The 26,131-nt window shown below is 32.9% G+C and overlaps 2 protein-coding genes across 3 annotated transcripts in view; one reads left to right on the top strand and one right to left on the bottom strand.

The window, feature by feature from the left end:
- Positions 1 to 11,528, top strand: part of LOC118188153 (protein zyg-11 homolog B-like) — a 98,587-nt gene extending 87,059 nt beyond the window's left edge. For both annotated transcript variants that reach the window (XM_085815318.1, XM_085815319.1), the window contains exon 14: positions 3,426 to 11,528. In XM_085815318.1, the coding sequence (XP_085671444.1) occupies positions 3,426 to 3,586 (161 nt within the window). In that variant the 3' untranslated portion in view covers positions 3,587 to 11,528. The remainder of the gene's footprint in view (positions 1 to 3,425) is intronic.
- Positions 6,269 to 8,650, bottom strand: LOC118188152 (uncharacterized). The gene has a single exon (XM_035358520.2). It carries the CDS (start codon positions 8,648 to 8,650, stop codon positions 7,340 to 7,342), a length of 1,311 nt encoding a protein of 436 aa, XP_035214411.1. The 3' UTR covers positions 6,269 to 7,339.
- Positions 11,529 to 26,131: the final 14,603 nt, after the last annotated feature.

Raw genomic sequence — 26,131 nt, 5'->3', positions numbered from 1 at the left:
TCCAAAATCCTGGTTGGCTTTTCTACAATTTTTACATCGTTCTTTTTTGGACTTACAGTCCTTTTTAAGATGCCCTGTCTTGCCACAGTGATGGCAGCACTGTTCTTCCTTACAGAATTTTTTGGTGTGCCCGAAGCCTAAACAGTTTTGACATTGTGTGACCTGAATGTATTCTCTTACATTTTTCCTAGTCCAAAATAAATTAATCTTTTTATTTTTCATTAGAATTTTGAATGTCGTTGGGTCTACGGAACATACCCAATGTTTTCCATATCTTCCGTTCATGTTGAACTTAACTTCTAATTCTGCCGATTGAATGTCCGGATTTTGGGTTAGGATTTTCTCCTTTAAGGTTTCTGCGTCTATCTCTTCTTTTATATTGTATATTATAATCCTGGGATTAAATGTTCGCAGCCTTTGAGGTTCAACTAAGTCTTTTAGTTTTTGATTCTCTCTTATCGCGTCTTCTAACACTTTTAAGTCGTCCTCTTTCACTGTCTCTATTATCACTCCGCCTTTGCGTATGTTTTTAACACTTTTGACTCCTATCTTGAGATCATTAGGGTTTATATTTTTAACTAATTGTTCTTTGACGTCCTGAGATGTTGCGCCCTCATCTTTTGGGAAAACTAAAAGTTTATGTTCTTTTGTCTTTACGGACCTGGATCTGGATCTCTGTCTTTGTTTAGCCCCGCTGGCTTTAAGTTTATCTGCATATGTCTCTTGTGGAGAAGTGTTTGACACAACTCCTTGAATGTAATCTTCTATATTCTGCGTATTTTCTAATTGTCCTTCTAAGTATGCTATTCTTAAGTTTTGTTTTGTCATTATCATTAATAGACTCGTAAACTGGTCTTTGATAGTCTTTCCTAACTTTTTTGAGATTTTCTCATTATTTAATATGCCATCTAAGTTATTTAGACACTCATGTGCCTCTTCTATAAAATGTTCTGCATTATCACTATCTGTTCTTTGTACACTATTTACAGTTCTTGCACTTTTAATGCTTTCACTTTCTTCATCTGTATGACTACACTGTCTTTGAGTCTCAACCGGGTCTCTTCGATCCCCGGGGCCTTCTGGCCTCTCTGACTCGTGTTCACTTGGAGCGGTCATAGTGCTTTGTGTTTGTTAGACACACTATGAGCGTGTGGGGGATGTGTGCCCTACTCGGAAACCACCGCGAGCACCGTAAGGGATGCAACAAGTGCGGTGGGTGCTCTTCGCAGTGACCGGTACCCTGGGGTTCTCACCGATCACCACTACTAGGCTGTGGAATTAGTTGGACCCTCTTGCGAGGGAGCCCCCAGACCACGGCAAGGTCAATTCCACTGGAAAGCGATTTAGCAAATAGATCACCCGTTGACGACGTTTAAACTCAGGAGTACTGGACGGCACCCGACGTTCTTTCTGAGATGCGTCAACAGGCTCGAAGACTTCAACGTTTCCGTATCAATCAAAACTACTATAATCGCTTCCCCCTGGGGGTAGGGTGGGGTAAGGGGGACATGTGTCCCTTGGCACAGCATCCATGGGGTCCCAAACTGATGTTACAAAGTCTTAGAATGAAATGTTTTTTATTCTTGGCATTCAGAAGGGGGAGCAAAATTTTCAGTTGTTTTCAGACGCTGAAAACCCTAGCTGACAAATCATACACAAATCTGGCACTACACATTTTCCCACCTGATGCAATCTCTGTGAATCATAAATTCTGCTGCCTAGTGCCTTCCTGAATTCTAAAATTTTGCCATTTCTAGATTTTGTTGCTCGATGTGTCATTAAATTCTAAAAATTCTGCTACATTGGCCCTTACTATATATCATTTCATATTTATTCTGAATGTTCTTATTGCTAAAGAAATAAAATTAGCACCTTTTCCTATACATTCTAAATGAAGAAATCTTTAATTAAATCCAAAATTTTATAGAGCCATTAGGTATTTTTTGAAAGTAGGATAATCTCTGCGGTAAGGGCAGAGGCCCTGACTACAATGTAAAAATGGATCATATAAGTGTGCACATGTCCTCTTTTAACAACTTCTGTGAATTATAACCTCCCTTAGGCATTGCATTTAGAGCCTAATTTTTACACAGTTTGTTAAGGTTGGCGTACAGATGCATCCCTGCCATTAATCTCATTTTTGGAAAAAAATGTCACATAACTGCTTTTTACGTCTACTGATTCATTAGTGTTTATATATTTTGTGGAATTTCAGTGTATAATTATTATTGTAGTTATCAACTCTCATTCCCACAACTGGAAAGGAATGCATAAATAGTACTTCACAAGATTCTTCAACAGTGTTTTCTTCTGACTTTTGTGTGATGATGAGATCACAGTCATTTACACTTTATAATGAAATTCTTAATCAGCAGTTGCTTTACTGTTTGACTTTATGTCATTCTATGAATCTTAGGCAAAAGCATCTAGCATACATGTTATTATTTAAGATGCCTCTTGTATTTTATTATAAACAAATAAATTATTCTGATATCAAGAGGCTGTAATTAATTTTTAACATGTAATGGAACATGTTAACATAACATAATTTAACATGTTTAATGGGAAAAAACAGCTTTTATATTTAGGAAATCTATAATTTCTCTGATGAATGGAAATAAATTCTTTTAAATTTCCTGCAATTTTTAAAAAATCTTCTGAATTCTTAGTGTATTATTATTTTGATTTCCAGCATGCTGTCTTATGGTTATAAAACTCGTGATATAAATGTTTTAGAGTATTATTATTAATAATTTGCTATGGTATGTTTAGATGATGGAGGAAATTTTTTAATCTGTGCTTGGTATTAATAATTGCATTTTCCATACTGAGTGTCAGGTAGTTTAATCTTTGATTATTTGGATTTGAGATTTTCGTATAAATTTCAAGATTTTCCATAATGGGATTATGTTCTTTTCAATATTATTATTTTTTGCATTATAAAAATTATGCTCTTCACAGAGCTTTTACTTGCTTTTATCTTATGCACTTATTTGTTGTTATCATTTAATCAAAGGAAAAACTACCATGCAATATTGATGAGAATTTTATTTAGTTGACAGTTTTGTGTTTAGTTGTTGCTCACTGCAATTCAGATTTTTTTTTCCTTTTCTTCTCAAATATATGCAATTGACTTTTCCTTTTACATATAACTGGATGTCTAATTATAATAAATGACTTTTTTTTAATCAAATGACTGTAATAACCCATCAAAAATTTTAAAGTAACCCATAATATTTTTTAAGGATAAATTTACACTCAGTCTTTTTTATTTACTTAAAAAACATAGACAGATTTTAAGCAAATATTTGCTATCAGTGTTATTTCATTAATATAAAATGCTTTTATTTAAAAAATCAGAACTATTGTAATTTTTATTTTACTGCTTGACTTGTATAATGACTTGTGTATTATTTCTTTTAAAGCTAAAAGATATTGCAAAATGATTATAGAAGATGGTGGAGCACAAATTCTGAAAAATTTACTAAGAGATCCTGAACTTCATCCATCAGTAGCAGATATATGTAAAGAAATACTTCGTATTGTAAAAGAAGAGTGTCCAAATATGATAAATACATCTCTATGATCAGGTTTATTACAAGTGCCATTTGATCTTAGTGTATTGTTATTTTAATTTGTAATTTGCTCTCTTATAAGTCATCAAACTGCTGTGATATAAATGCTTTTAGAGTAATACTGTTATTAACCCTTTGCTACAGGTATGTATTTGGATGATGTTCTATTTAAAATGTCGGCTATTTCCTAAATTTGTATTTACTATTAATAATTGCATTTTTCATTGAGCATTGAGAATTTTTAAAAACTGATTTAATATATAAAATACAATTTCCACATGCACTGTTGTACAGAATAAACACGACAACCATCAGAAATTGCAGGACCTGTATGCAGAGGGTTACTGTCTTTATATGAAGTATTGTTCCATTTGTAATTCCATTTATTACTTTTTTTCCTTGCATTGCTTAAAATTTTCTGATGAACTGCAAAACTTAAATTTAAATGATACAAAAACTTGGGAGGAGGGTTGCTGATGCCAGTAGGTTTTCCAGTCATTTAAAAAAAATCTGAAAGTTTTCAGATTTTAAATTATGTCTAGAGGGGCAATTTTAACACCTTTATATATTAAATATCATGTTCTTTGCACTTAAACCATAAAATTCAGTTCAAGAGCAATATCGGAAAATAATTTAAATTGAGCATATCTTTAGAATTTCTGATAACACAGTATCACGCACTGGAGATAAAAATGTTCTTTCTGTACAACGTTGACATTACTCGCTTTGAAATCCTTGAATTTGTTAATCAAAAATTCGTTAAAGTTTTACAAAATATGAAATCGATAATAAAATTAATTCCATATTTCAAATTTGTGCTTCCAGATGCCCATATTTGCAGTAGACTTACGCTATTCAAAATTTGATGGCTCTAGGCACCATTGTTTTATCACAATGCGAGAAACATACATACATTTATGCAGATCCTTTATTTAATTTCTTCCAAGTATAATACAAGGCGATGATATTTGGTGGCAACAGTTTGAAAACCAATACAGCATTTTAAAGATTTCAACGTAAAATGCCAAAACGAAAACAATAGTCCCTTAGGGACAAAGCCTCTTCGGACTAGCATTAAAAATGAACGCTTCTATTTTTAGTATGCAGGATATTAAATCGTATAATATAAGGAATTACTCAGGTTCCTGTTCCTAATTTCAACTTTAAGATTACATATATTCTCCCAATTTTAAGTATTTTGAAAGTATCTTAACATGTAGCTTTTGTACTTTATATGTACCTTATGTTCCGGCGTATAACACGCACGTTATTTCAAACTACATTTTTTAATTCTTAGATATATTCGCCATATAACTTGCACCCTTTTCATTACAAATATACCTGAAAAGATACATGTGCAATGGTATTATTTTTTGTAGTTGTTTATTTGAACATTTTTGACCGGCTTTTAAATAAAGGTATACTGAATTGTCAAGTGACAAGGAGAACAATATGTGTGTGGAGAAATGTTTGAGGGAGTATATAATTCTGTAAAGAGGGTGGGTTGTATTCAAGATTCACAATGCAAGTGTATTGTATTGTACATAAGAATGTTATTCCAGGATTTCGAGAAAAGGGGACATAAATGTACTTCCAACACAAATCAATTTGCAGAATTAGGAATCGGATATACTCGTTCTGTATTCATTTGAAGCCAAGATTTTAAAGTAAATATCAAAGGCTTTAGCAAATTGCATTTGCTTTAGCTGAAATACCGTTGATCTAGTGTTCCTTTTAATAATTAATATTGCTCCTGCCAAACAAAAGAAACATAGTGCTGGTTTCAAATGCAGTCACTCAATTTGCTAAAGAAAATGGATATCAAGCAAGGATGTTGCGTATTGGTGAAAGCTCCGTAAGTTAATGAAAGAAAAATGATATTGCGTTTATTTAATATGCAGATATAAAAGATATTTAATATATCTTTTAAGAAAGGAGTAATGTAATGGCCTATCCTAGAAGAAAGTGTTGTGAATTGAGTCCTAGAAAATCGCTAGAAAAACCATTTAGGTACCCATAGAAATGAAATTTTTGTATGCTAACCTTTCCTTATTTTTAAATCTATCATTTTTATAGCTGGCATGAATGCACATCTGTAAATTTAAATCTCATTTTTTGCATTAAAAGTGCACATTATACACCGGAATATATGGTAATTGTGTTAATTTTTGTGTTATCAATTTAATATTATAATACTATACTGTAATTAATTTTTGTATAGGCATATACAAAAATTATGTATAAAATATTATAAATATATATATGTAATGAAACTGACTTAGGTGTAACAATGTTTTAGATATATTGACTACATTCATAATGAAAAGCAAACTTGGCAGCCAAAGCAAATTAAATGCTCATGTTTATTTTAAAAAAACATGTAGCCACAAACAAATTGGGACATTGCTCATTCAAAATGTTTATATACATATGTATAATTAAATTGTAATTAGAATTATATGTCATAGCAGTTTAATAGAATGATGTTAATACTGCATTTATGTATAATCTAATCTAAATGTTAATTATGTCATATTCATGAATATATAAAACGCATAGAGAAATGTAATGCATTCTGAAAAATATAAACTTTTAATATAAGTTATGTTAACTGTTTGTAAAAATATTGCATTAAAAATATTCAAAACAAAAACATAATGTACAAAAGTTTTTCTTAAAAATAATAATAATAATAAAGCATGAAAATTTAAAATTTTATTTCTTCATCAATAAAGTAATTACAAAAAATCAAATACAGTGCAAAGTCTTTAATTCGGATGTCCATAATCCGGAATTATCTATAATTCGGATGTCCATAATCCGGAATTATCTATAATTCGGACCTCAAAGCTACAAACTTTCTGTGCATGCGTAAATGCACAATACGTTTAATACCTTTACGCATGCACGTTAAATGTATAACAGACAGTATAAGCTAGGCTAAAATTATCTATTTCAGTTAATGTTGCAGATTGCGTTGTTCCTTAATCTTCTAATTGGATCCGGCTTATTATTTTTTGCAGACTGTTAGAGCAATTTTATAAAAAGTAAGCTTGAACTTTCGATTATGTCAAAAAGAGTTTCCGATTCTGGAGCTGCCAAAGGATCTACAAAGTGAAAGCATGTTTCGATGTCCATCAAACAAAAAGTGGAATTACTGTAAAGAAATGGATAAAGGCATGAAGAAAGTGACAGATAGGTTAGTGAAAACGAAAAAATTTTGATTGACAAATTAGTCGGTATTCTCGACACAGCACTTACATGACTTGAACAGCAGAACTTTGTAACTGAACAAGAAATTATGTCTGTTTATAATTAAAGAGAAAGTATTATCACATAAAACGAAGCAACTTAAAACAACTTACATTGAAAGAAATATTTAAATAAAGTAAACAAATAAATATTAAGCCCTTTTTTTTTTGGTAAATTTTGATACCCTTTAGATCATAATTGCTCTTTATTTCATAAATTACAGTTTCATATTTTTAATTTTATAATTTCTGCATGCCATCTTACCAGATTTACATTGATGATCTATAATCTGGAAAAAACCCTAATCCGGAATCTCCAAAGTCCTGACGTGTCCGGATTAAAGACTTTGTACTATACTTGCTTACATAGTATATGTTGTATGCACATAGATATTCTCATGTGCTGAAAACCTAACATTTTAAAAAAAGTATTATTCTTAGATATTTTTTACTACTTTTGTGATTTTACTGCATTACTATAAGTGGTAATTTTTACTTTTTATAATACTAATGTTATTCATGTAAAAGCATATGCTTCTTAAAATTCGAAAAAGATCTAAATTTTCTTCCACAAACATTGCACAAACGTTCTTCGAATGCTTTTACTGGTTTTGTATGAGTAAATTCGTGAGCTTTTAAACCATTTGATTGTGAAAATTTCTTAGGACACAATTTACACTGATATGGACGTTCTCCTGTATGAATACGAAAATGACGTTGTAAATTTCCTAAAAAATTGAACGTTTTACCGCATGTTTTGCAAGCTAGTGGCTTTTCTTTGTTGTGTATCATTCTGTGGGTTTTTAAACCTTGTGTTGACTTGAAACCACTTCCACAGTCTTTGCAGACAAATGGTCGATCATCACTGTGGCTAACTAAATGCTGTTTCAGACAAGGAATAGATTTAAAAGTCCTTTTGCATATTTTACATGTAAAAGGTCGTTCTTCTTTATGTGTTACCATATGCTGCTTTAAATTATAATCCCTCTTAAAATCTTTACCACATTTTTCACACATGAATGGTCGTAAATTTGTGTGTGATATTAAATGTTTTCTCATTTCTATTGAATTTCTAAAGTTCAGACCACAATGTTCACATATGTATATCAAATCTTCGCCTGGATCAATTTGTTGATTCACATCAATTCCAGACAAATATAATTTATCACATGTACCTGGTGAAAATTCATTGTTTTCAGGTCTCAGTATATGAGAAATAATAGATGCATTTTCACCTTCTTTCACATTAGATTCTTTATTTGAACTGATCTCTTCTGATAAAGATGAATTACGTTCACTCTGCTTCAAATCCGAAGAATCATTTGATTTACTTTCTAAATTTGGTGTGCATTCTTCACCTTGTGCTGATTGCTGATTTATATGCTCATCAATTTCTTTACCTTCATATCTACATAGCCAACACTGTACATAGGAAAATGATTTTAACCTTTTCCCACAAGATTTGCACCGAGGATGAGATTTATTACTATGTATTGCTTTTATGTGAAACTGCAACGTACATTTCTGGATGAAAGCTTTTTCGCAGTACTCGCATTGGTATGGACGTTCACCAGTGTGTGTTTTCATGTGTTTTCGCAAGCCCCAAGATGTAGAAAATGCTTTACCACATACTTCACAGAAGAAATCTCGATCCTTATGAATGCTAATATGCTTTCTTAATACATTTTTCTGTATAAATCTCTGTCCACAAAAAAAACATCGGTGGCCTTTAGACTTTTTCTTTTGTATATCTGAAGATGTTACAGCTTCCTCGTTAGGTACAGATGTAATTTCTTGGCCCTGAACATTAGAAATCACCTCCATGACTTAAAAATTTCATGACCTAAAATAAAGTATAATAATAAATGAAACAGTATATAAAATTACATAATTTTTTTAAACAAATCATTGGAAAAAATTTTTACTTTATTGAAATGAACTTCATTATGCACAAATGCAGAATCTATGAGGAAGAAGAGTCTTCAGGGAATTAATATGGTATTAGGGAAAAAGGGAGGTTAGAGGTTATAAAAAAAGTTTTAAAAATTAATTAGATGCATTATTTAAGTATAAAATTTAATTAAATCTCAAAAAAAGGAAGTGATGATGATAAAGAACTGGTAGGAAAATATCAAATGATAATTAATGCAAAATTGTTAAATTAACAAAATTGATTGAAAACATTTCTACAGTAGATTAAATTTAAAGAAAAATAAAGTAGGGGCAAATGGCATTCAGTTAAGTGTTGCATGTTTTAAAGCATTTCTTAAAAACTTTTTTCATTCATGACAGTTTTTATCATTGAGATTTGGGGAGGGGAGCAACCCCACATTTTAAATATAAGATAAAGATATAAAAGTAAATATTTTCTCATAAATAATTTATTTCTTTGGTAATAAAAATACAAATGAAAAGAAGTAGTTTTAGGATTTGTTTCAACTATACAGAAATTAATGAAATAAAGTCACTTTATGAAATGGATGTGCTTAGTTTTTTGCTGCATAAATTAAATCTTGCCACAATATATAGCACTGCTAGATGTAAAACATATTCAGAATTTTTCAGTGTTAAACAATATTTTTGTTTAACAAGGGAAAAAGTTTTATGGCAGTATGTCACGTGAAATAGCAAAACATTTTATGCATTTCAAAAATTGTGGGAAATTCATCCAAGGGTTTTTGTGGAACCTCGCTTTGAGTCACTCTATAGATCAACAAATTTCTCTTGGGCTTTATAACAAGTGATTAAGTGACTATAATAATTTTTGTATTCAAAGTTACTCAGTTATTTTTTTTTCAATTATTAAATAATTGATTGTAAAAACTTTTCCACCCTGTACTTCTAAATGTTCAATTTATCATTCTAAGTATATATATGGCTATTTTTCCTTTGAGGAGATGTTTAGTTTCTGAAAAATATGTGATAAATGGTGCAACTTTGATAGCCATAAGTCATTTTGAAAAAGAGTAGTCAGATCAGATTTTTTTTCAGTTAAAAATATAATTCCATCTTTTAATAACAATAATTTTCTTAGATTTTGTCCTCTTGACATCCATCTTACTTCTGTGCATAATAATAATTTTTTATATTCAGAATCCATCTCTGCAGAAATTTAATGAAGTTCATACTTTTGACAGCATCTTGAAGCACATTGTTTAATTCCGCTATTAATTTTTTGCTGCAAGGGCTTCTCGGTGGTTCAGGCAGCATCAAGTTACATGATTCATTAGCAGAAGTTGTAAGAAATTATTTAAAACTAATGTTTCACCTGTCATTGCTATTGCACCATCTGTGCATATCCCAATGCAATTGTTTCATTCTAAAGCTTCAGTTTTAAAAAATTTATCATCTTTACAGTGTATGTCTTCTCATCTTAAATATTCTTCCAAATGATGTCAAAATAACAATTCTTCATTGATGTTTTCTTCATAAATGTATCTGACATATACTAACAACTAAGCTATTTTTGAAATATTAATTTTTTCATCCAACTGAACTGTAAAAATTTTGGGCTTTCATTAAATAGTAATAAATTGCTCAAATACACAATTTCTAATTTCAGAAATTCTGTTGATTAAAGTATAAATTGACAAAGAAGTTTTCGCAATTTCATCACATATTTGCATCCATTGAGAATTTCTACTTAATAGCCACTTACAAGGTCTTGTTCAATGGCGTATGTCCTTTTTAGCATACTCACAATGTATGAACCTTCATACATTGTGAGTAAATAGCTTCTGCTAACACTTATCAATTTCTTAAAATATTATTTTCCTTTAAGAAAATTTTAATAGTCATTCAAAATATGTTTTTGCTTTATTGACATAAAAAGAATGTTTGGATTTAAGATGTCTTTTAATTTTGATGTTAAACCCTGCTTAAAGAGAATATGTAGCATTGCTATCTGCATTATTAGCTTATAAGATATTTCTCCCGCCTTCATGGCATGCCTTCGTGGTATAGTAGTCAGCACGCTTGGCGCGTATTCGAGAGGTCCGTGGTTCAAGTCCCGGTGGTTCAAGTCCCGGTTACTCATTTTTCATCTACCCTGCTTCAAAAAAAAATATATATATAATATACTAATGTCTTTAAAGCTTGAAAGTACTACTGAGATTTAATACTGAGAACAGCATTATTGCTAGATTTAAGTATTCTTTCTAGCTGAGAGTTTCAGGAGCTTTCTGTGTTTCTTGCTGAGATATTTGTAAGCTATAACAGGCATGCCATTTTTTAGGTATTTTTTTAATTATTAATTCTTCCTCCCTTACTTTTAAATTGTCTGATTTGTTATGAATAAAGATGATGTCAGAAGAATTGTGGAATTATTGTTAATGATACCTCTGAGATATCAAGCTACTCTTGTGACAGATACATTGCAGACTGTTGACTGTCTCTGGCATTGATCATGAAAGTGTAACTCTTACAGTATCAAATGGGGTTATTTTACACCTTAGTAATAACCCCATTTGATACTATAAAAATTAAAGTTAGCATTTCTATAATATCACAGGTATGTCATGTCAGCCACTGAATGGCTCGACTGTTCAGCATTGACCTTTAGATAACAATTTGGATGGTGAACCTCATATGAAAATTTGTATCTTTTTATAGATTGTCCCATCTTTTCTTATTCATAGTATCTAAATTGTAGCTTGAAACATGGGGTAAATAAAATGTCTTTTCCCCGATTACAAAAATTTAATGAGCGCAATCCATTATTAGGCATAAGCAATTTTTTTTTTTTTTAAATTTCATTTAGACATTTTCAACATGTTACAGGACACAACAAATAAAGTGTTTCTTCTAGTGATTTGTTCAAATCCAAAATGCCCATTGCTGCCAGCAGGAACATTTGTCTATCAAGTCAAACTCTGATCTTCACGGTTATTATAGGCGTAAGCAGTTCTTTTTTTCCTTCAAACTACAACCACCATTCTGCTTTTCCAGTCAAAACTGATAATGTAAGGAAGCTTTCCATGGTGTTTTCTGAGAACACCCTGGAAACTTAATGTGTGTATGCACATCCATCCCCTATATAACGGTGTTCAGGAAAAGGAACCAGTGTTCACTTATGCAGCATCTACTCTTTAATTCTGGGAAACATCCATTCTTTAATCCCTAGGAAACACTTATTCATTTATAATTAAAGAACTTGACCTAATTGCCTCTAGGGGACTGCTTTAATCATAAGATATAGGTATTCTGTCACTCTCAACTCTAGTTCGAATAGAGAGATTTGCAAGCAGTGTTTCATAGGAACTTGGGTATGTACCCAACACCCCAGGAGGTCTTGGTTCTAACTACACTGGTTGAACTATCTGCTAAACCTGTTTTATTGAAGTACTATGTAACTGAAAGATAAATGATGAACTACAAACACCTTTTATCAGCCAAAACCAGTTTAATCTAGATCTGAATAATCAGACTTTCGCCAGCTTGAGTTTTATAAGCGGTTGAGGTGAGTTTAATAAACAACAGTTTTTTTCCTATTGATTGGTATATATTTGTTTTGATTCTTAGAAATCCAAATGCAATAAGTACCGAGTTTATTAACCAGTGAGTTTAATAAGCGACAAGCTAACTATTGAATTTCACAAAAATTTAAATAGTGGTTAGCCAGCTGAGGGAAGGAAAAACTAGTTATTGGGATAAATAGTAAATTTTTCTGTTTTGTTAAATTTTGAGTTATTTTTAGTGAGATTGATGTTCAGTGCTATAAGCCAACACTTTTCAGAATTTTTAATCCCATTAATAATGGTCCTTTGGTTTTTTCAAAAAAAAAAAAAAAACATATGACAACGTTTACGTGCAGAGTATAATTTTTCTATTTGGTTATGAATTTTCAAGAGACAGAATATTGATGTCATTTGGACTAAAGAACATGGCTGAATATTTGAAATGCAAATCTTAATTTATATAATAATTTCTAAAAATTTATAAGGAAACTATGCCATATAATATATAAATATCATTCAGAGAAAAATTAACTGATAATAATTATCTTGTATGAACAAACGGAATTAAAATTGAACTAAGAGTAAAAATATGCCAGAGGAAGGAATGGAAAGAAATGGTAGGAAACCATTTTAAAAAATGAAATAGTGTCAAAAACAGCAGATATTCAAATCAAGTGTAGAATGGAATTAGCTCGACTGAAATGAAGCAGAATGAATCTATAGATGCTTACATAAATACAGCTATAATTTTGACAAGTAGGGAATGCAATTTAGGATAAAGAATTAATGTACTTAATAGAACAAATTTGAAGGAGATGTTACTCATAAAATTGTTAAAACAGAAGACAAAGAATAAAATGCAATTAAATAAGCATTATAAGAGACAAAGGAGAAAAGATCGTTTACATCTGAAAATGATCACAGGCATTTGCAGATTATTAGAATTTTACTTTATACAGTCTACCACAGATGGATTTAACAGTAACTGCACATCCTGCTTTGATTATGTAACCTTGCTCTTGTCTCGCTATCTTCCTGTCCCTGATCTTACATTATATTTTAATGGCCGAGTAGTTCCTCTTTCATTATTGGCTAGGAGATCTGATTGGTATCACTATACATGCAGTTAACAAAACTGGTTGAAAAATTATGCAATTTAAACTTAGGAAAGCCCACACATATGTCTTTAATTATTTTGGAATTAATGATCCCAGACCATAAACCTCAAGTCTTTCCCTAGTAAAATGTATCAGCTAAAAACAATTGCAGCATGTCTTTTTAAAAAATTATCGAATTTAACTGTGATGAAGCACAACAGAAATTATCAATTACAAAGTTGTAAGATGTCCTCTAATTGCTATGAGTCAGCATCCAGAAATACACCAATGTAAAAAAATTACCACAGCATCAATTTCAGCAATCGCATTCATAAATTTTAAGAGACATTCAAAGATTTTGCAAATATATGTATATTTTCCTATACTGTCAAATAAACCCACCAATTTCAGATACTTCCCCAACATTTTCAAAATGTTCCTGTAATTCTTAAAAATTATTTTTCATTGACAACTTTCAGAAGAATTCTACCCCTCTCTATACACACACCTACAAAAATCCATGCAAATTAATCCTATTCCATAATCTAATGGTCTAATAATGGTCCTTTGGTTTTTGGTTTTTGTCCAAAAAAAAAAAAAAAAAATGACAACTTTTACATGCAGAGTATAATTGTTCTATCTGGTTGTGAATTTTCAAGAGACAGAATATTGATGTCATTTGGACTAAACATGGCTGAATATTTGAAATGTAAATCTTTATTTATATAATAAGCACAACAGAAGAAAATGATCAATTTCAAAGTTGTAAGATGTCCTCTAATTGCTATGAGTCAGCATCCAGAAATACACCAATGTAAAAAAATTACCTGTATCACAGCATAAATTTCAGCAATCGCATTCATAAATTTTAAGGGACATTCAAAGATTTTGCAATATATTTTCCTGTACTGTCAAATAAACCCACCAATTTCAGATACTTTCCCAACATTTTCAAAATGTTCCTGTAATTCTTAAAAATTATTTTTCATTGACAGCCTTCAGAAGAATTCTACCCCTCCCTATACAAACACCTACAAAATGCTTATTTAATTGCACCACCTATTGCTTTTACAATTTGAATGATTTCCTTGGCTTCATTTTGAATCAATGGAAATTCTTTAGAATTGTTGACAACTTATGATCAGAGGTTAATGCCAGCAAGTATTTATTGCTGATGAATTCACTTAATCCAGTGCAATAATTTCTATTTAGTGCCTTGTATTGAATTGCTTCAAAAATGCCGTTAGTGGGTGGTACTCTCCTTCATCTACGGAGGCTGTTCACACATTTTTTAGACGATGTATATTGTATTCACAAAACTAAATAACATAAAATTCTTGTGTTTTAAATGTTCTATTTGACATCCCTTATTCTGAACTATCTTTCGACATCACAATTTCCAGGATAATAATGCTTGTTGAAGTGGCAGAAGAGATATTCTATCCCATTCCTCCCGAACAGCTTTTCAGGGTCCTGTTAGGGTTTTGGGACAACGTTTGGATAATGCAGTGTTTAAAAGTCCGAAAGCACAAAAATCCATAGGTGACACATCGGAAGATTTACTAGGGATATCAGTGAAGGGTATGGCCTTGATACCAGTTTTTTGTTCCATTTCCTTTGGAAATTTACAATGGATTTTGATGTATGACTGCTAGCTTTGTCCTGATGGAGTCTCACAGATTGATGGCACTGTGGGTAAGTGATGGTATTTCATTCAGAAAAATTGGAAATAAAATATGTTCCTGATAGTATTTGGAGTTAATCTTGACATTTTTTTGCACTCTCTTTATTTTTAACTTGCCATTATAAGAAAAACCAGCAACAATCATGAATCCCTTTCTTTCGATTCTTTGAACCTTGTACTTAAATTTTTTTCTCCCCTTTTATGATAATAAAAGTCTCTGTGTTTTGTTACAGTCATTTAAATACACGCGTGCTTCATCTATTGTGACAATTGTTTTCCATTTTTCTTTGGATAAGTGTTTCTCATTCTCACAGATTGATGGCACTGTGGGTAAAGTGATGGTATTTCATTCAGAAAAATTGGCGATAAAATATGTTCCTGATAGTATTTGGAGTTAATCTTGACATTTTTTTGCACTCTCTTTATTTTTAACTTGCCATTATAAGAAAAACCAGCAACAATCATGAATCCCTTCGAAAAACTTTCTTTTGATTCTTTGAACCATGTACTTAAAATTTTTTTTCTCCCCTTTTATGATAATAAAAGGGGAGAAAAAATTTATGATAATAAAAGGCTCTGTTTTTTGTTACAGTCATTTAAATACACCCATGCTTCATCTATTGTGACAATTGTTTTCCATTTTTCTTTGGATAAGTGTTTCTCATATAGAATTCTGCAGTGTGTCCTGCGTTAAGCGATATGCTGTGAAAGAAGACAATGCACATTGCGTTTTTTCACTTTCTTAAGATTTAAATCAACATTTATCATTTTGTTTACAGTGGACATCGAGCATTTTAATGATTTTACGACTGTCCTTTGACTAGGGGCGGATTTTCTTTTAGCATTAAACAACGTGCCTTTGCAATAGTCGAAGATATCCGTTTTTTCCTTGGATACTTGTTTGGAATTTTTGTCCCACTTGAGGCTCCAATTTGACGTTTTTTTTTTTCCTTTCTTGTTGATGATATTACCTGTCGATGCTTTAGATATCACAAAACCATGACTCTCTCATCGTTTTTAGATAACGGAGTATGCATATTTCTCTTCGAAAAGAGCGTAAATGTAGTTTTCGAACCACTGCTTTGTTAAATTCGCCATTTTGAATAAAAACAAAACTTTCAAGCCACAGACAATAATTTTGGCTTTTAAAAACATAGTACAATTGCAATTACCTCTTTTGCAGCAAACGATCTTTTATTACCGCTTACCAAAATCGTCTAAAAAATGTACGAACAGCCTCTGTATAAGATCACTGGCATATAAGATGCACCCTTATTTAGAAGGCCACACACAAGGAAAAAATGTTTCAATAGTTCGCACGAAAGAACGGTACCACAATAACTTAAAATGTGTTTTTTTTTTTTTAGTTCTCATTTTTTGTAAAAGCCAAATAAAAAATCATTGAATGCAATTACCAAACATATTTTTATTAAGGAAAATTAACAAAAGGCAAGCTATTTTGAACATGATATGTAAATTTCAATAATGCATAAATGAATGAACGGCAAGCAATCAAACATAATACAAAATAAAGCAGAAACAACAAAAAACACAGATTCAAGGAAAGCGTTGGTTATCATGAAATTAGACTTTAATCACTTTCAAAACCATAAAAATCCTTTTCACTATCATCATCATCGAAAACAAGAATATCGTCATCACTATTGTTTCCGTCATTGCTAGTATCACCTTCTTCAAATAATGCGTCGTCTTCTGTTCCGTCAAGAGCATTATTGATTCCGCACTTCTTAAAGGACTTAACAATTACTTCAGCCTTTACGTCCTCCCAAGATCTTTTTACCCACTCGTATACTTGTGAAATAGAGGGCCACTTCATTCTACCTGAGGGTGTGACATTGCTCTCCTATCCACTTGTTCCAACGTTCTCACACTTTTTGCTTAAATGGCTTATTCACGGATACGTCTAAATGTTGCAGTTGGCTAGTCAGTCCACCATGAATGACAGCTATCTGGGTTTTTAATTCTCTCACTTTATTCTTTATGGTTTCAGTTATATGGATGCTAAACTGATCCAAACCCAAAAGAGAGGGTTTCCTTAAGAGTCCACCAGGTCGCCTCGCCCATACGTTCTGTAACCACAGTTTCATTCCAGCTTCATCCATCCAGCCTTTCGGATGAACATGAACAATTACACCCGTTGAAAGTTTTTCGTTCATATAAGTTTTTCTTTTGAATATGAAAAACGGCGGTAGTTTTGTGCCATCAGCACAACATGTTAGAACTACTTTATATCGGGTTTTTTCATGACCTGTGGTTTTTATGGTTATTGATTTAGACCCTTTAATACTCACAGTCTTGTTGGATGGTTCATCAAATGTGAGTGGAATTTCATCCATATTTCCTATTTGACCAAGCTCAAAAGAAGTTTTCTTGCTTGCATTTATAACATCCTGTGAAATGCTAGTATTTTTTCTTCATAATCTGCTGGCATTTTCTGTGCAATAGTTGTTTTTGTGCGCATTGATAAGCATTGCCTTTTCATGAACCTGTAGCACCAGCCCTCAGATCCTGAAAAAGTTCTGATTCCCATGTTTTTCTGAAAATCCTTTGGCCTCATTGATTATCATTTTGGTTGAAACACTTATCCCAGATTTCCTCTTATCTATCACCCACATTTTTACGGCATTTTCAAGTTCAGGCCAAGATGAGCTCGGCATCGAAGGTTGTGTTTTTGTTTTATAGCAGTCTTCAGTTGATCTTCCTGCAGTCGCCAAGTATGTGTCATTTTTTCGGTAGGTGGTGGACCGAAATGCCTTGCTGCTGCTCTGTTTCCATGCACTTTGGCGTAATTTAACACTCCTAGTTTATACTAAATTGTATAGCTTAATCTCTTGTTTCCTGTAGTCATATTTTCCAGGGTATTTGTTTAAAACAAGTAGTTTTAAGCACCACTACGACACGTTTATACAGAGTAGGACCGACACCGATACATGTGTCGGCTGAGTCAAAGAAAGTCTATGTAAAGAAGAAAAGGCTCCATAGACGTTATGTGGCCGTCGAACCTGTTCGAACTTCGACATCAGCTTCGAGCTTTGGGGCTTTTTGGTGACAGATATTTCACGCATGCGCAAAATAATTATGGCAGATGTAGAAAAAGTTATGTGTGTCTAGACCTTTATCCGGGCTAAAACTAGCATTCAGTATTGAAAGTTAGCCTGTGTCCTTCATGTATACGACGCAGGTAACTTTTTTGAGGCCAAATTTAGGGGAAAATTGCATCTTATATGCCATCAAATATGGTACATGCATGCACATGGAAAAAATAAGTAACATATCGAAGAAAGTGACACCACCTTTAAAAAAGCGAAACCCAATATTGCATGTTTTGCACATGTACTGCGATCCGCATCGGATTCACCAGCTGAAAGCAATTTGTCTAGCACTTTCAGTGATTCAGAAATGGTCAGCTCTCTCCAATCCATTTGGAAAATAATTAAAAATCTCAAAAACATAAACTAATATTATATCTACAATTGGAAATTATACACTATAAAATGAAATCAACAATCTACAACTCAAAACTATCAAACATAATGCTTACAAAACTTCTTTGAACGAAAGAGAAAGAAACAAAGAGAGAGAGAGAGAAACAGAAAATGAAACAACAGATGTGGACCCACCTTTCTATTGTCAATAAACTGACCGAAGAAACAAAGATACTGTTGTTAGTCTAGTCCTAGACTCTTAAGTGAGCCCGCTATGGGCACACTTGATGTTCACCGTTCGATTTTAAGCAAGATTTCAAGGTAAAAATTTAAAGCTAATATGGAATAAGGAGATTAGCACACAGGCAACAAAATAACATAGAAATTTCTTTTCAAACAATTCCTTTTATATCCTAAAAAGAATGTGGAAGATTTCTTTGCAAAATGAGGATCTTTAAAAACTAAACATGGCTAAAATGTATGGACTGGTTTGTGTTGTGCTGCTATCTAGTATAAATAAAGAAGGTTCAGAGTAACCTATAAATCCTTTCCTATTTAATTTTTCTGTATATATAGAAGGAAATTTTTAGACATGCTCAGACCGGGCACACCGTGCTGCAAAGGGTTGAGCTTGCATATTTGTTATTTTTTCCATATTAAGAACCTATGGGAAATCCTGATTCTTAATTTCACTTCAGCAGTAAATAAAATACCTTCATATTGAAGAAACAATAATTTATTAGCATAAATCTGTATGATCAATAATTTGGCCCTGTGTCTTTTTGTTTAGCATACATCTAAAACCATACATTCTACATCAAAACATCATTGATTTTACACCTACTGAACAATATACATCCCTGACGCCAACCTAGTGAATCATTATTTATTATTTTTTGCTTTCATCGCCGTGTGTTCTTGAGAAATGACTTGCGCAGCAATGTCTACACTTTTTCTCTTAAATATTAGTAACTGAATATCAGAGAGCATAGTAAGCTCAATAAGAATGTTACATTAAATATATATGTTACCTCTTATGAGCATAGTAACTTCTTATGTTACCCATTATGCATGGTGATGATTACAGACTTCGGTTATCTCTGCTCTAGAGTACTGAGTTTGTTGACAAACAGAAGTTTAACAGAAACTTGTGCTTAACAGAGACCAATCTTGTGCTACAGAATTTAGGAAAGTAAAAATTTTTAGAATTCAGTGAAGTGCTAAGCAGCGAAGTTAACAGATGGCAAAATCTTTAGAATTTAACGAAAGCACTGGGATGCAAAATTTAGGGGTGGCTAAATGTTTAAAATTAAGGAGCTGCTTGGCAGCAGAATTTCAAGACTTGCAGGCACACTGCACCAGGCTGCAAAATGTCTAGTGCCACTTCTGGAATATGTATGGAAATTTACAGATTCAAGACTCAGATAAGCCTTAAGCATGTACAAGAAATAGACAACACTAACATAATGCAGGCTTTCTCAACTTCTTCAGCGTATGATATAAGCAAGGCAAAATTTAGATGAATAACACGTTAGTCGTTAATCTCATGATACATCGGCAGCAGACGCTAGCGAACAGCTAACAGCTAACATTTTACCACTGTCTAGCAGACGCTAGCGAAGATTTATGATAATAGCCTTGAATTTGAAGATTTTCAGATATCGCAAACAAAATGCAAAATTTTCCAATTGACAGTATTTCTGAATAAATGTGAAGAAATGGGAATAAATGAAGATGATATAACAGAAGTTTTTCATTGTTGGTGACGATGAATGACAGTTTCAATCATCAGTCCACTAACAGACTGCAAAGTCTGCAGTATAGTTATAAATGCAGGAAATATCACTAAATAGTGAAGAAAGTAACAGAAAGGTGACAAACTATTGGTACAGACTTTTAAGCGGAGGTAGGACTCAGATCAAAACTTTTAAGGAAAGGTAGGACTCAGATATCAAAAGGCCTCAGATCTGCATAACAAGCCACATATGGGAAGGTGGTATCAGAAATGATAGAACACCAGAGAGAGATTTCAAAAAATATTTATTGCTCATAAATATTACATACGCTGCAGTAGGTATAACCATTTCAAAATATTACCATAGATGTTCAATGTTTTCAGCATTACAAACTATGCATGTGTTAACCAGGGTTTCTTAAACTGTGAGTTGTGACCTGCAGCAGGGAATTGCCAAAAATTTTAGCATTTTGATATTTCTTTAACTTATTATAATAATTTTACAATTACCAAATAGTTTTACACAATGTATCTGAAAACAGATAAAGACAATACAGACAAAGAAAAAGGAAAACATTTCAACGCATTATTTTTACAATATAAATGTTCATTTTCCTTGCTTTGTGCATGGCACTGTCATTTGGTCTGTTACTTACCGTATTTGACGGCAAATAAGACGCACCCTTAACTAGAAGGCCACACGCAAGGAAAAAAAGTTTTAATAGCCCACGCGGAACTTAAAATGTGGTTTCTTTTAGGTCTCACATTTCGTAAAAGCCAAATAAACAATCACTGAATGCAATTACTAACCATATTTTTAAGAGTCCACCAGGTAGCCTCGCCCATACGTTCTGTAACCACAGTTTCATTCCAGCTTCGTCCATCCAGCCTTTCGGATGAACATGAATAATTACAGCCGCTGGAAGTTTTTCTTTCGGATGAGTTTTTCTTTTGAATATGAAAAACGGCAGTAGTTTTGTGCCATCAGCACAACATGCTAGAACTACTGTATATAAGGGTTTTTCATGACCTGTGGTTTTTATGGTTATTGATTTAGACCCTTTAATACTCACAGTCTTGTTGGATGGTACATCAAATGTGAGTGGAATTTCATCCATATTTCCTATTTGATCAAGCTCAAAAGAAGTTTTCTTGCGTGCATTTATAACATCCTATGAAATGCTAGTATTTTTTCTTCATGATCGGCTGGCATTTTCTGTGCAATACTTGTTTTTGTGCGCATTGATAAGCCTTGCCTTTTCATGAACCTGTAGCACCAGCCCTCAGACCCTGAAAAAGTTCTGATTCCCATGTTTTTTTGCAAAACCTTTGGCCTCATTGATTATCATTTTGGTTGAAACACTTATCCCAGATTTCCTCTTATCTATCACCCACATTTTTACGGCATTTTCAAGTTCAGGCCAAGATGGAGCTGGGCGTCGAAGGTTATGTTTTTGTTTTTTTAGCAGTCTTCAGTTGATCTTCCTGCAGTCGCCAAGTACGTATCATTTTTTTCGATATGTGCTGGACCGAAATGCCTTGCTGCTGCTCTGTTTCCATGCACTTTGGCGTAGTTTAATACTCCTAGTTTATACTGAATTGTATAGCTTAATCTCTTGTTTCCTGTAGTCATATTTTCAAGGGTATTTTTTTTAAACAAATAGTTTTTTAAGCACCGATACCTACACATTTATAAAGATTAGCATCGATACCGACACGAGTGTCGGCTGAGTCAAAGAAAGTCTATGTAAAGAAGAAAAAGCTCCATAGACGTTATGTGGCCATCGAACCTGTTCAAACTTCGACATCAGCTTCGAGCTTTGGGACTTTTTGGTGACAGATATTTCACGCATGTGCAAAATAATTATGGTAGATGTAGAAAAAGTTATGTGTGTCTAGACCTTTATCCGGGCTAAAACTAGCATTCAGTATTGAAAGTTAACCTGTGTCCTTCACGTAAAAGACGCAGGAAACTTTTTTGAGACCAAATTTAGGAAAAAAAGTGCATCTTATATGCCGTCAAATACGGTATTTAAAATTTTTACATTGTTCTATGTCTTAAAATTATAAATAAAAGTTAATGACCAAGTGAAAAAATTGAGTTTCACTCACGCGTATGTCAGACTTGCACAATACTTATGGGGTCCCACAAAATTTTTGTAAATATTATGGGGTCCTGTGGGTTGTGAAAAAATCTCAGTAATAAAAAGGCATCGTGATGCCTCTATTTGCTTCGATCTGCAGGAGAACAGATGATTCTTGCAAGATCCAGGTTTAAGTGCTCCTCAAAAGAAAGAAATCCAGACTGCTTAAATTCTGTGAACGTGGAGGTGAGGCAACCAGTTCACCATACTCAATCTATCATTAACCAAACAACACCCTCGAATGTCTCCGAACACATCTTTTATCTCAGCAGGTGCCCCCTCATTTTGAAACCACTCACTGCATCTCACGTTTTGTGACGCAACATTTCGTGGAGGGTCCATGTAAACTTATACATGCACACTGTGTTTGTTAAACACACCATCTCATAAAATATGCCTTATCAGTACACCATGGAAAATGAGCATCTTGGGCACATTAGTGGAGATACCACAGCACAAAATGCATTTTTATTATTAGTATTTATTTATTTCTCATGGCAGACTGTAAAAGATAATTGTAAACAGAACAATCCAATGTGAAAGAGAACAACAAAACTATAAACAGTCCACAGTATAACCTATAAATCTATTTAAAGTTCCAGGATTAAGTGCAGAGCAACAACTCGAATATAAGGCATCCATTTCTTCGTGAAGGTTGCATAATTTACAAATTGGGCAAGGAATAATGTTCATTCGATGCAAATGTTTTAAAAGACAATTGTGGTCAATAACAAGATGAAAGGTAACAACAGATTTCTTTCTGGGCTATGTCGAAAATTCTGTTAATCCATATTTTATGACTGTTCCTTTTCAGTAATGTCTTTCCAAACAGCTTATCTTCAGTAATTTTTAATTACTATTTCACCAGTGTAAAAAGAAGTGTAGTTATTTGGAGAAACTGGCCCCTTTCTTTGTTAATAAATCTGCCTTTTCATTTCCGTGAAGGCCATAGTGTGATGGTATCTATTACATAACAACTTCTTTGCCATTCTGAGCTAAGTTGTTTAGTAAATGCTGATATTTCAAAACATCAACAGACATTGGTAATTCACAAGAAGAAATGGCTAGAAGAGCAACTTTAGAATCAGGAAGTATAACAATATTTGAAAAATAATCAAGGTGACATTGGAGTTGAGATAAGACTACGCATATGACTGTAATTTCAGCATCAAAAGCAGTCCTATTCCTGCCAGACAGACTGCAAAAGATGCCAGCACCTGCATTAGCCAACATAGAGCCATCCGTAAACATATGTAGCCGTTTACTCTCAAGATTATAAAGCATTAATGGTTTCCAAAGACACACAGTTTAAAATTTGATTCTTTTGTTTCTTTTTTGAGGATTTCATGTAACAGATTAATTCTGACTACATATTATCTCAGCTGGATATTACAGTTTCACAAAATTCTCTGCTTCCCATTTAGGACTCGGCTGATCTCTGATGGAGATGGCTGCCTGAAGAAAACCATTCTGAATTTTCATGTTTTTCTTCATCAATGAAAGGCAATAGTTCCATAAGGAATAGTCGGGTTCTCTTACATCCCCCCCCATAGAATTAGTGCTCTCTGTTCTACAGTGGATTTAATGCACATATGTTGTGAAGCTAGTGAAAATGCATTAACTGGAATGGTTTTTAACATAACCAATGATAAGTCGGAGAGCCTGGCTGTGAAATCTTTCGAGTATATCGATCGCTTGGTTTTATGCTGCCAGAACAAGAGGTTCACAGTAAGTAATAAGAGGTAGAACAAAGAAGCTATATGTCAAATCAAAAGAGTGGTTCTAGAAAAATACCATTTAGATCCAGCAATTCTCTCATTAAAGTTAGCCACTTAATAACACGCTCTAAAATCACTTCAGCATGCTCTTTCCAAGTCAATTTACAGTAAAAATCAACAGCCAAGTATTGAAAGCTGTTGGTTCCCTATAACAGTGAGCTCTGCATTACAGTTAACATTTGAAGCTGTTGGTTCCCTATCACAGTAAGCTCTGCATTACAGTTAACATTTAGCTCCGATGCCTAAGAAACGTCTTGAACCAACAAAACTCCAATGTTGGAAAGCTTCAAGAGAAGAGTATCCTTACAAACTAAATCATAAGCAGATCTCAGGTCATGAAAAACTGCAGAAAGGATATGTTTTTTAATACACAAAATGTACATGTGCAGGATGATTTGCAGGGAACGGTGATTGTACTTTTTCAATATTATATGGATAAAATGATTCGACCTGCAAACTTGATGTACGATACTCCATGGTCCTCCAACAATATCTAAGACATCATGGAAGACATACACGTCACTCATGGCCTGCTCTCAATACATCTCCTACCTCTTGAAGACCCAAATTCACACAAATTGCATTGTGTGTTCAAAAACAAACGGTGGTCAGTAAACCTCTGTGTGCAAACTGTTCTCAATAGTAATTGATCAGCTCTTGTATTGCCATCAGCTGATCCATACATAAATTCATGTCTGCCTTGTCACTCTTAAGTTGACTACTACTCGAATGCTGAAAAATCATATATTTCTCCCCCACCCTTGTGTGAACAGCACCACCTAGTTGACATACGATGATGTTTGTGGTCATGGGTTTCAATGCAATTTTCAGTTCCTTTTGAAGTGCCCTACCTGCCTTTAAAGTTTGTGCCAATTTATATGGAAAAGCCTGTATAATTAAACTTAACACATGAAGAAAAAATGAAGAAACTTATAAACAACTTAGAAGAAAAAGCAAACAAATAAATATCGTACTTTTTTTTTTATAAATTAAGGCTTTAAATGCTTCATTTCATAAATCATTATTTCATATATTTAATTTTATAATTTTTACATGTCATCTTTACTAAACTGATAATCTTTTCCACAATAGCCAAGGTCCCAATGAGTGTGGATCTCAGACTTTGTACTGTATAATACATATTATTTAGTCACCAAAGAGACCCATTATGATGTTAATGCAAATCTTTAGTCATGACACTTGTTAATATAAAACATGAAATTTCATGATTTGACTTATAAATTTTGATTATTTTCCCCATCAAAAATTGTTAGCTTGGTCATTTATATAAATTAAATACTGAAGGCAATACAAAGCATCGTTATAGGATGAATTTCCTCAAAATTTGATGTTTCTGTCACGTGACAAATTCTATGCTTGCTCAAAATTTGCCACAAGGTGTTCGTCTACATGCCTTATTTGTCATTTTTGGGCCTAGGCTTGTAATGGTTCATCCCAAAATCAAAAACTACAGTGTTGCTGCAGAAAATAATATCTAGTTTCCTGCAAAATCTGATTTAATTTTCAATGAAGATGCAAAATAATTAAAGTATAATAGTTTATTTGGCTTATCTTTGGAATATGGTAACAGGTAGTATGGTGACATTTTGGTAAAGCGATAAAGGTTACTAGGTAGGACTTTAGCAGGGTACATGGATAAAGTCAAGAGTGTGCGCAATGCCATTTTTGTGCAATACTAGGATGTTTTTTTAAGTGAAAATAGGTCGACGTGTACATGGATACCATGTATGTGCAATTCTTAAAAACGCAGCAAGCAGTGGGCGATTCTGCACTTTCTCCCAATTTCGCACCTAATCTTCGTCATGATTAAACACTTTTGTTCCATAAAAGTTCTAGCATAAGCGTAATTTGGCTAGCAGATTGTTGGAAAAAAATGTTGCGTTAAAAAAAAATATATATGCCTTGTATTTCACGAAAACAAAATGGCATCCAAAAGAAAAAAAA

Source organism: Stegodyphus dumicola, chromosome 4 (assembly GCF_044657685.1).
Source record: "Stegodyphus dumicola isolate Sdum_Otavi_A_Nest chromosome 4, ASM4465768v1".
NCBI lineage: Eukaryota > Metazoa > Arthropoda > Arachnida > Araneae > Eresidae > Stegodyphus > Stegodyphus dumicola.
Note: the sequence above shows the minus strand (reverse complement) of the source record. Positions and strands in the feature narration are given on the sequence as shown.

Bases quoted from the DNA above. Each gene is read 5' to 3' on its own strand.
- LOC118188152 (XM_035358520.2), bottom strand. From the start codon at position 8,650: ATGGAGGTGATTTCTAATGTTCAGGGCCAAGAAATTACATCTGTACCT.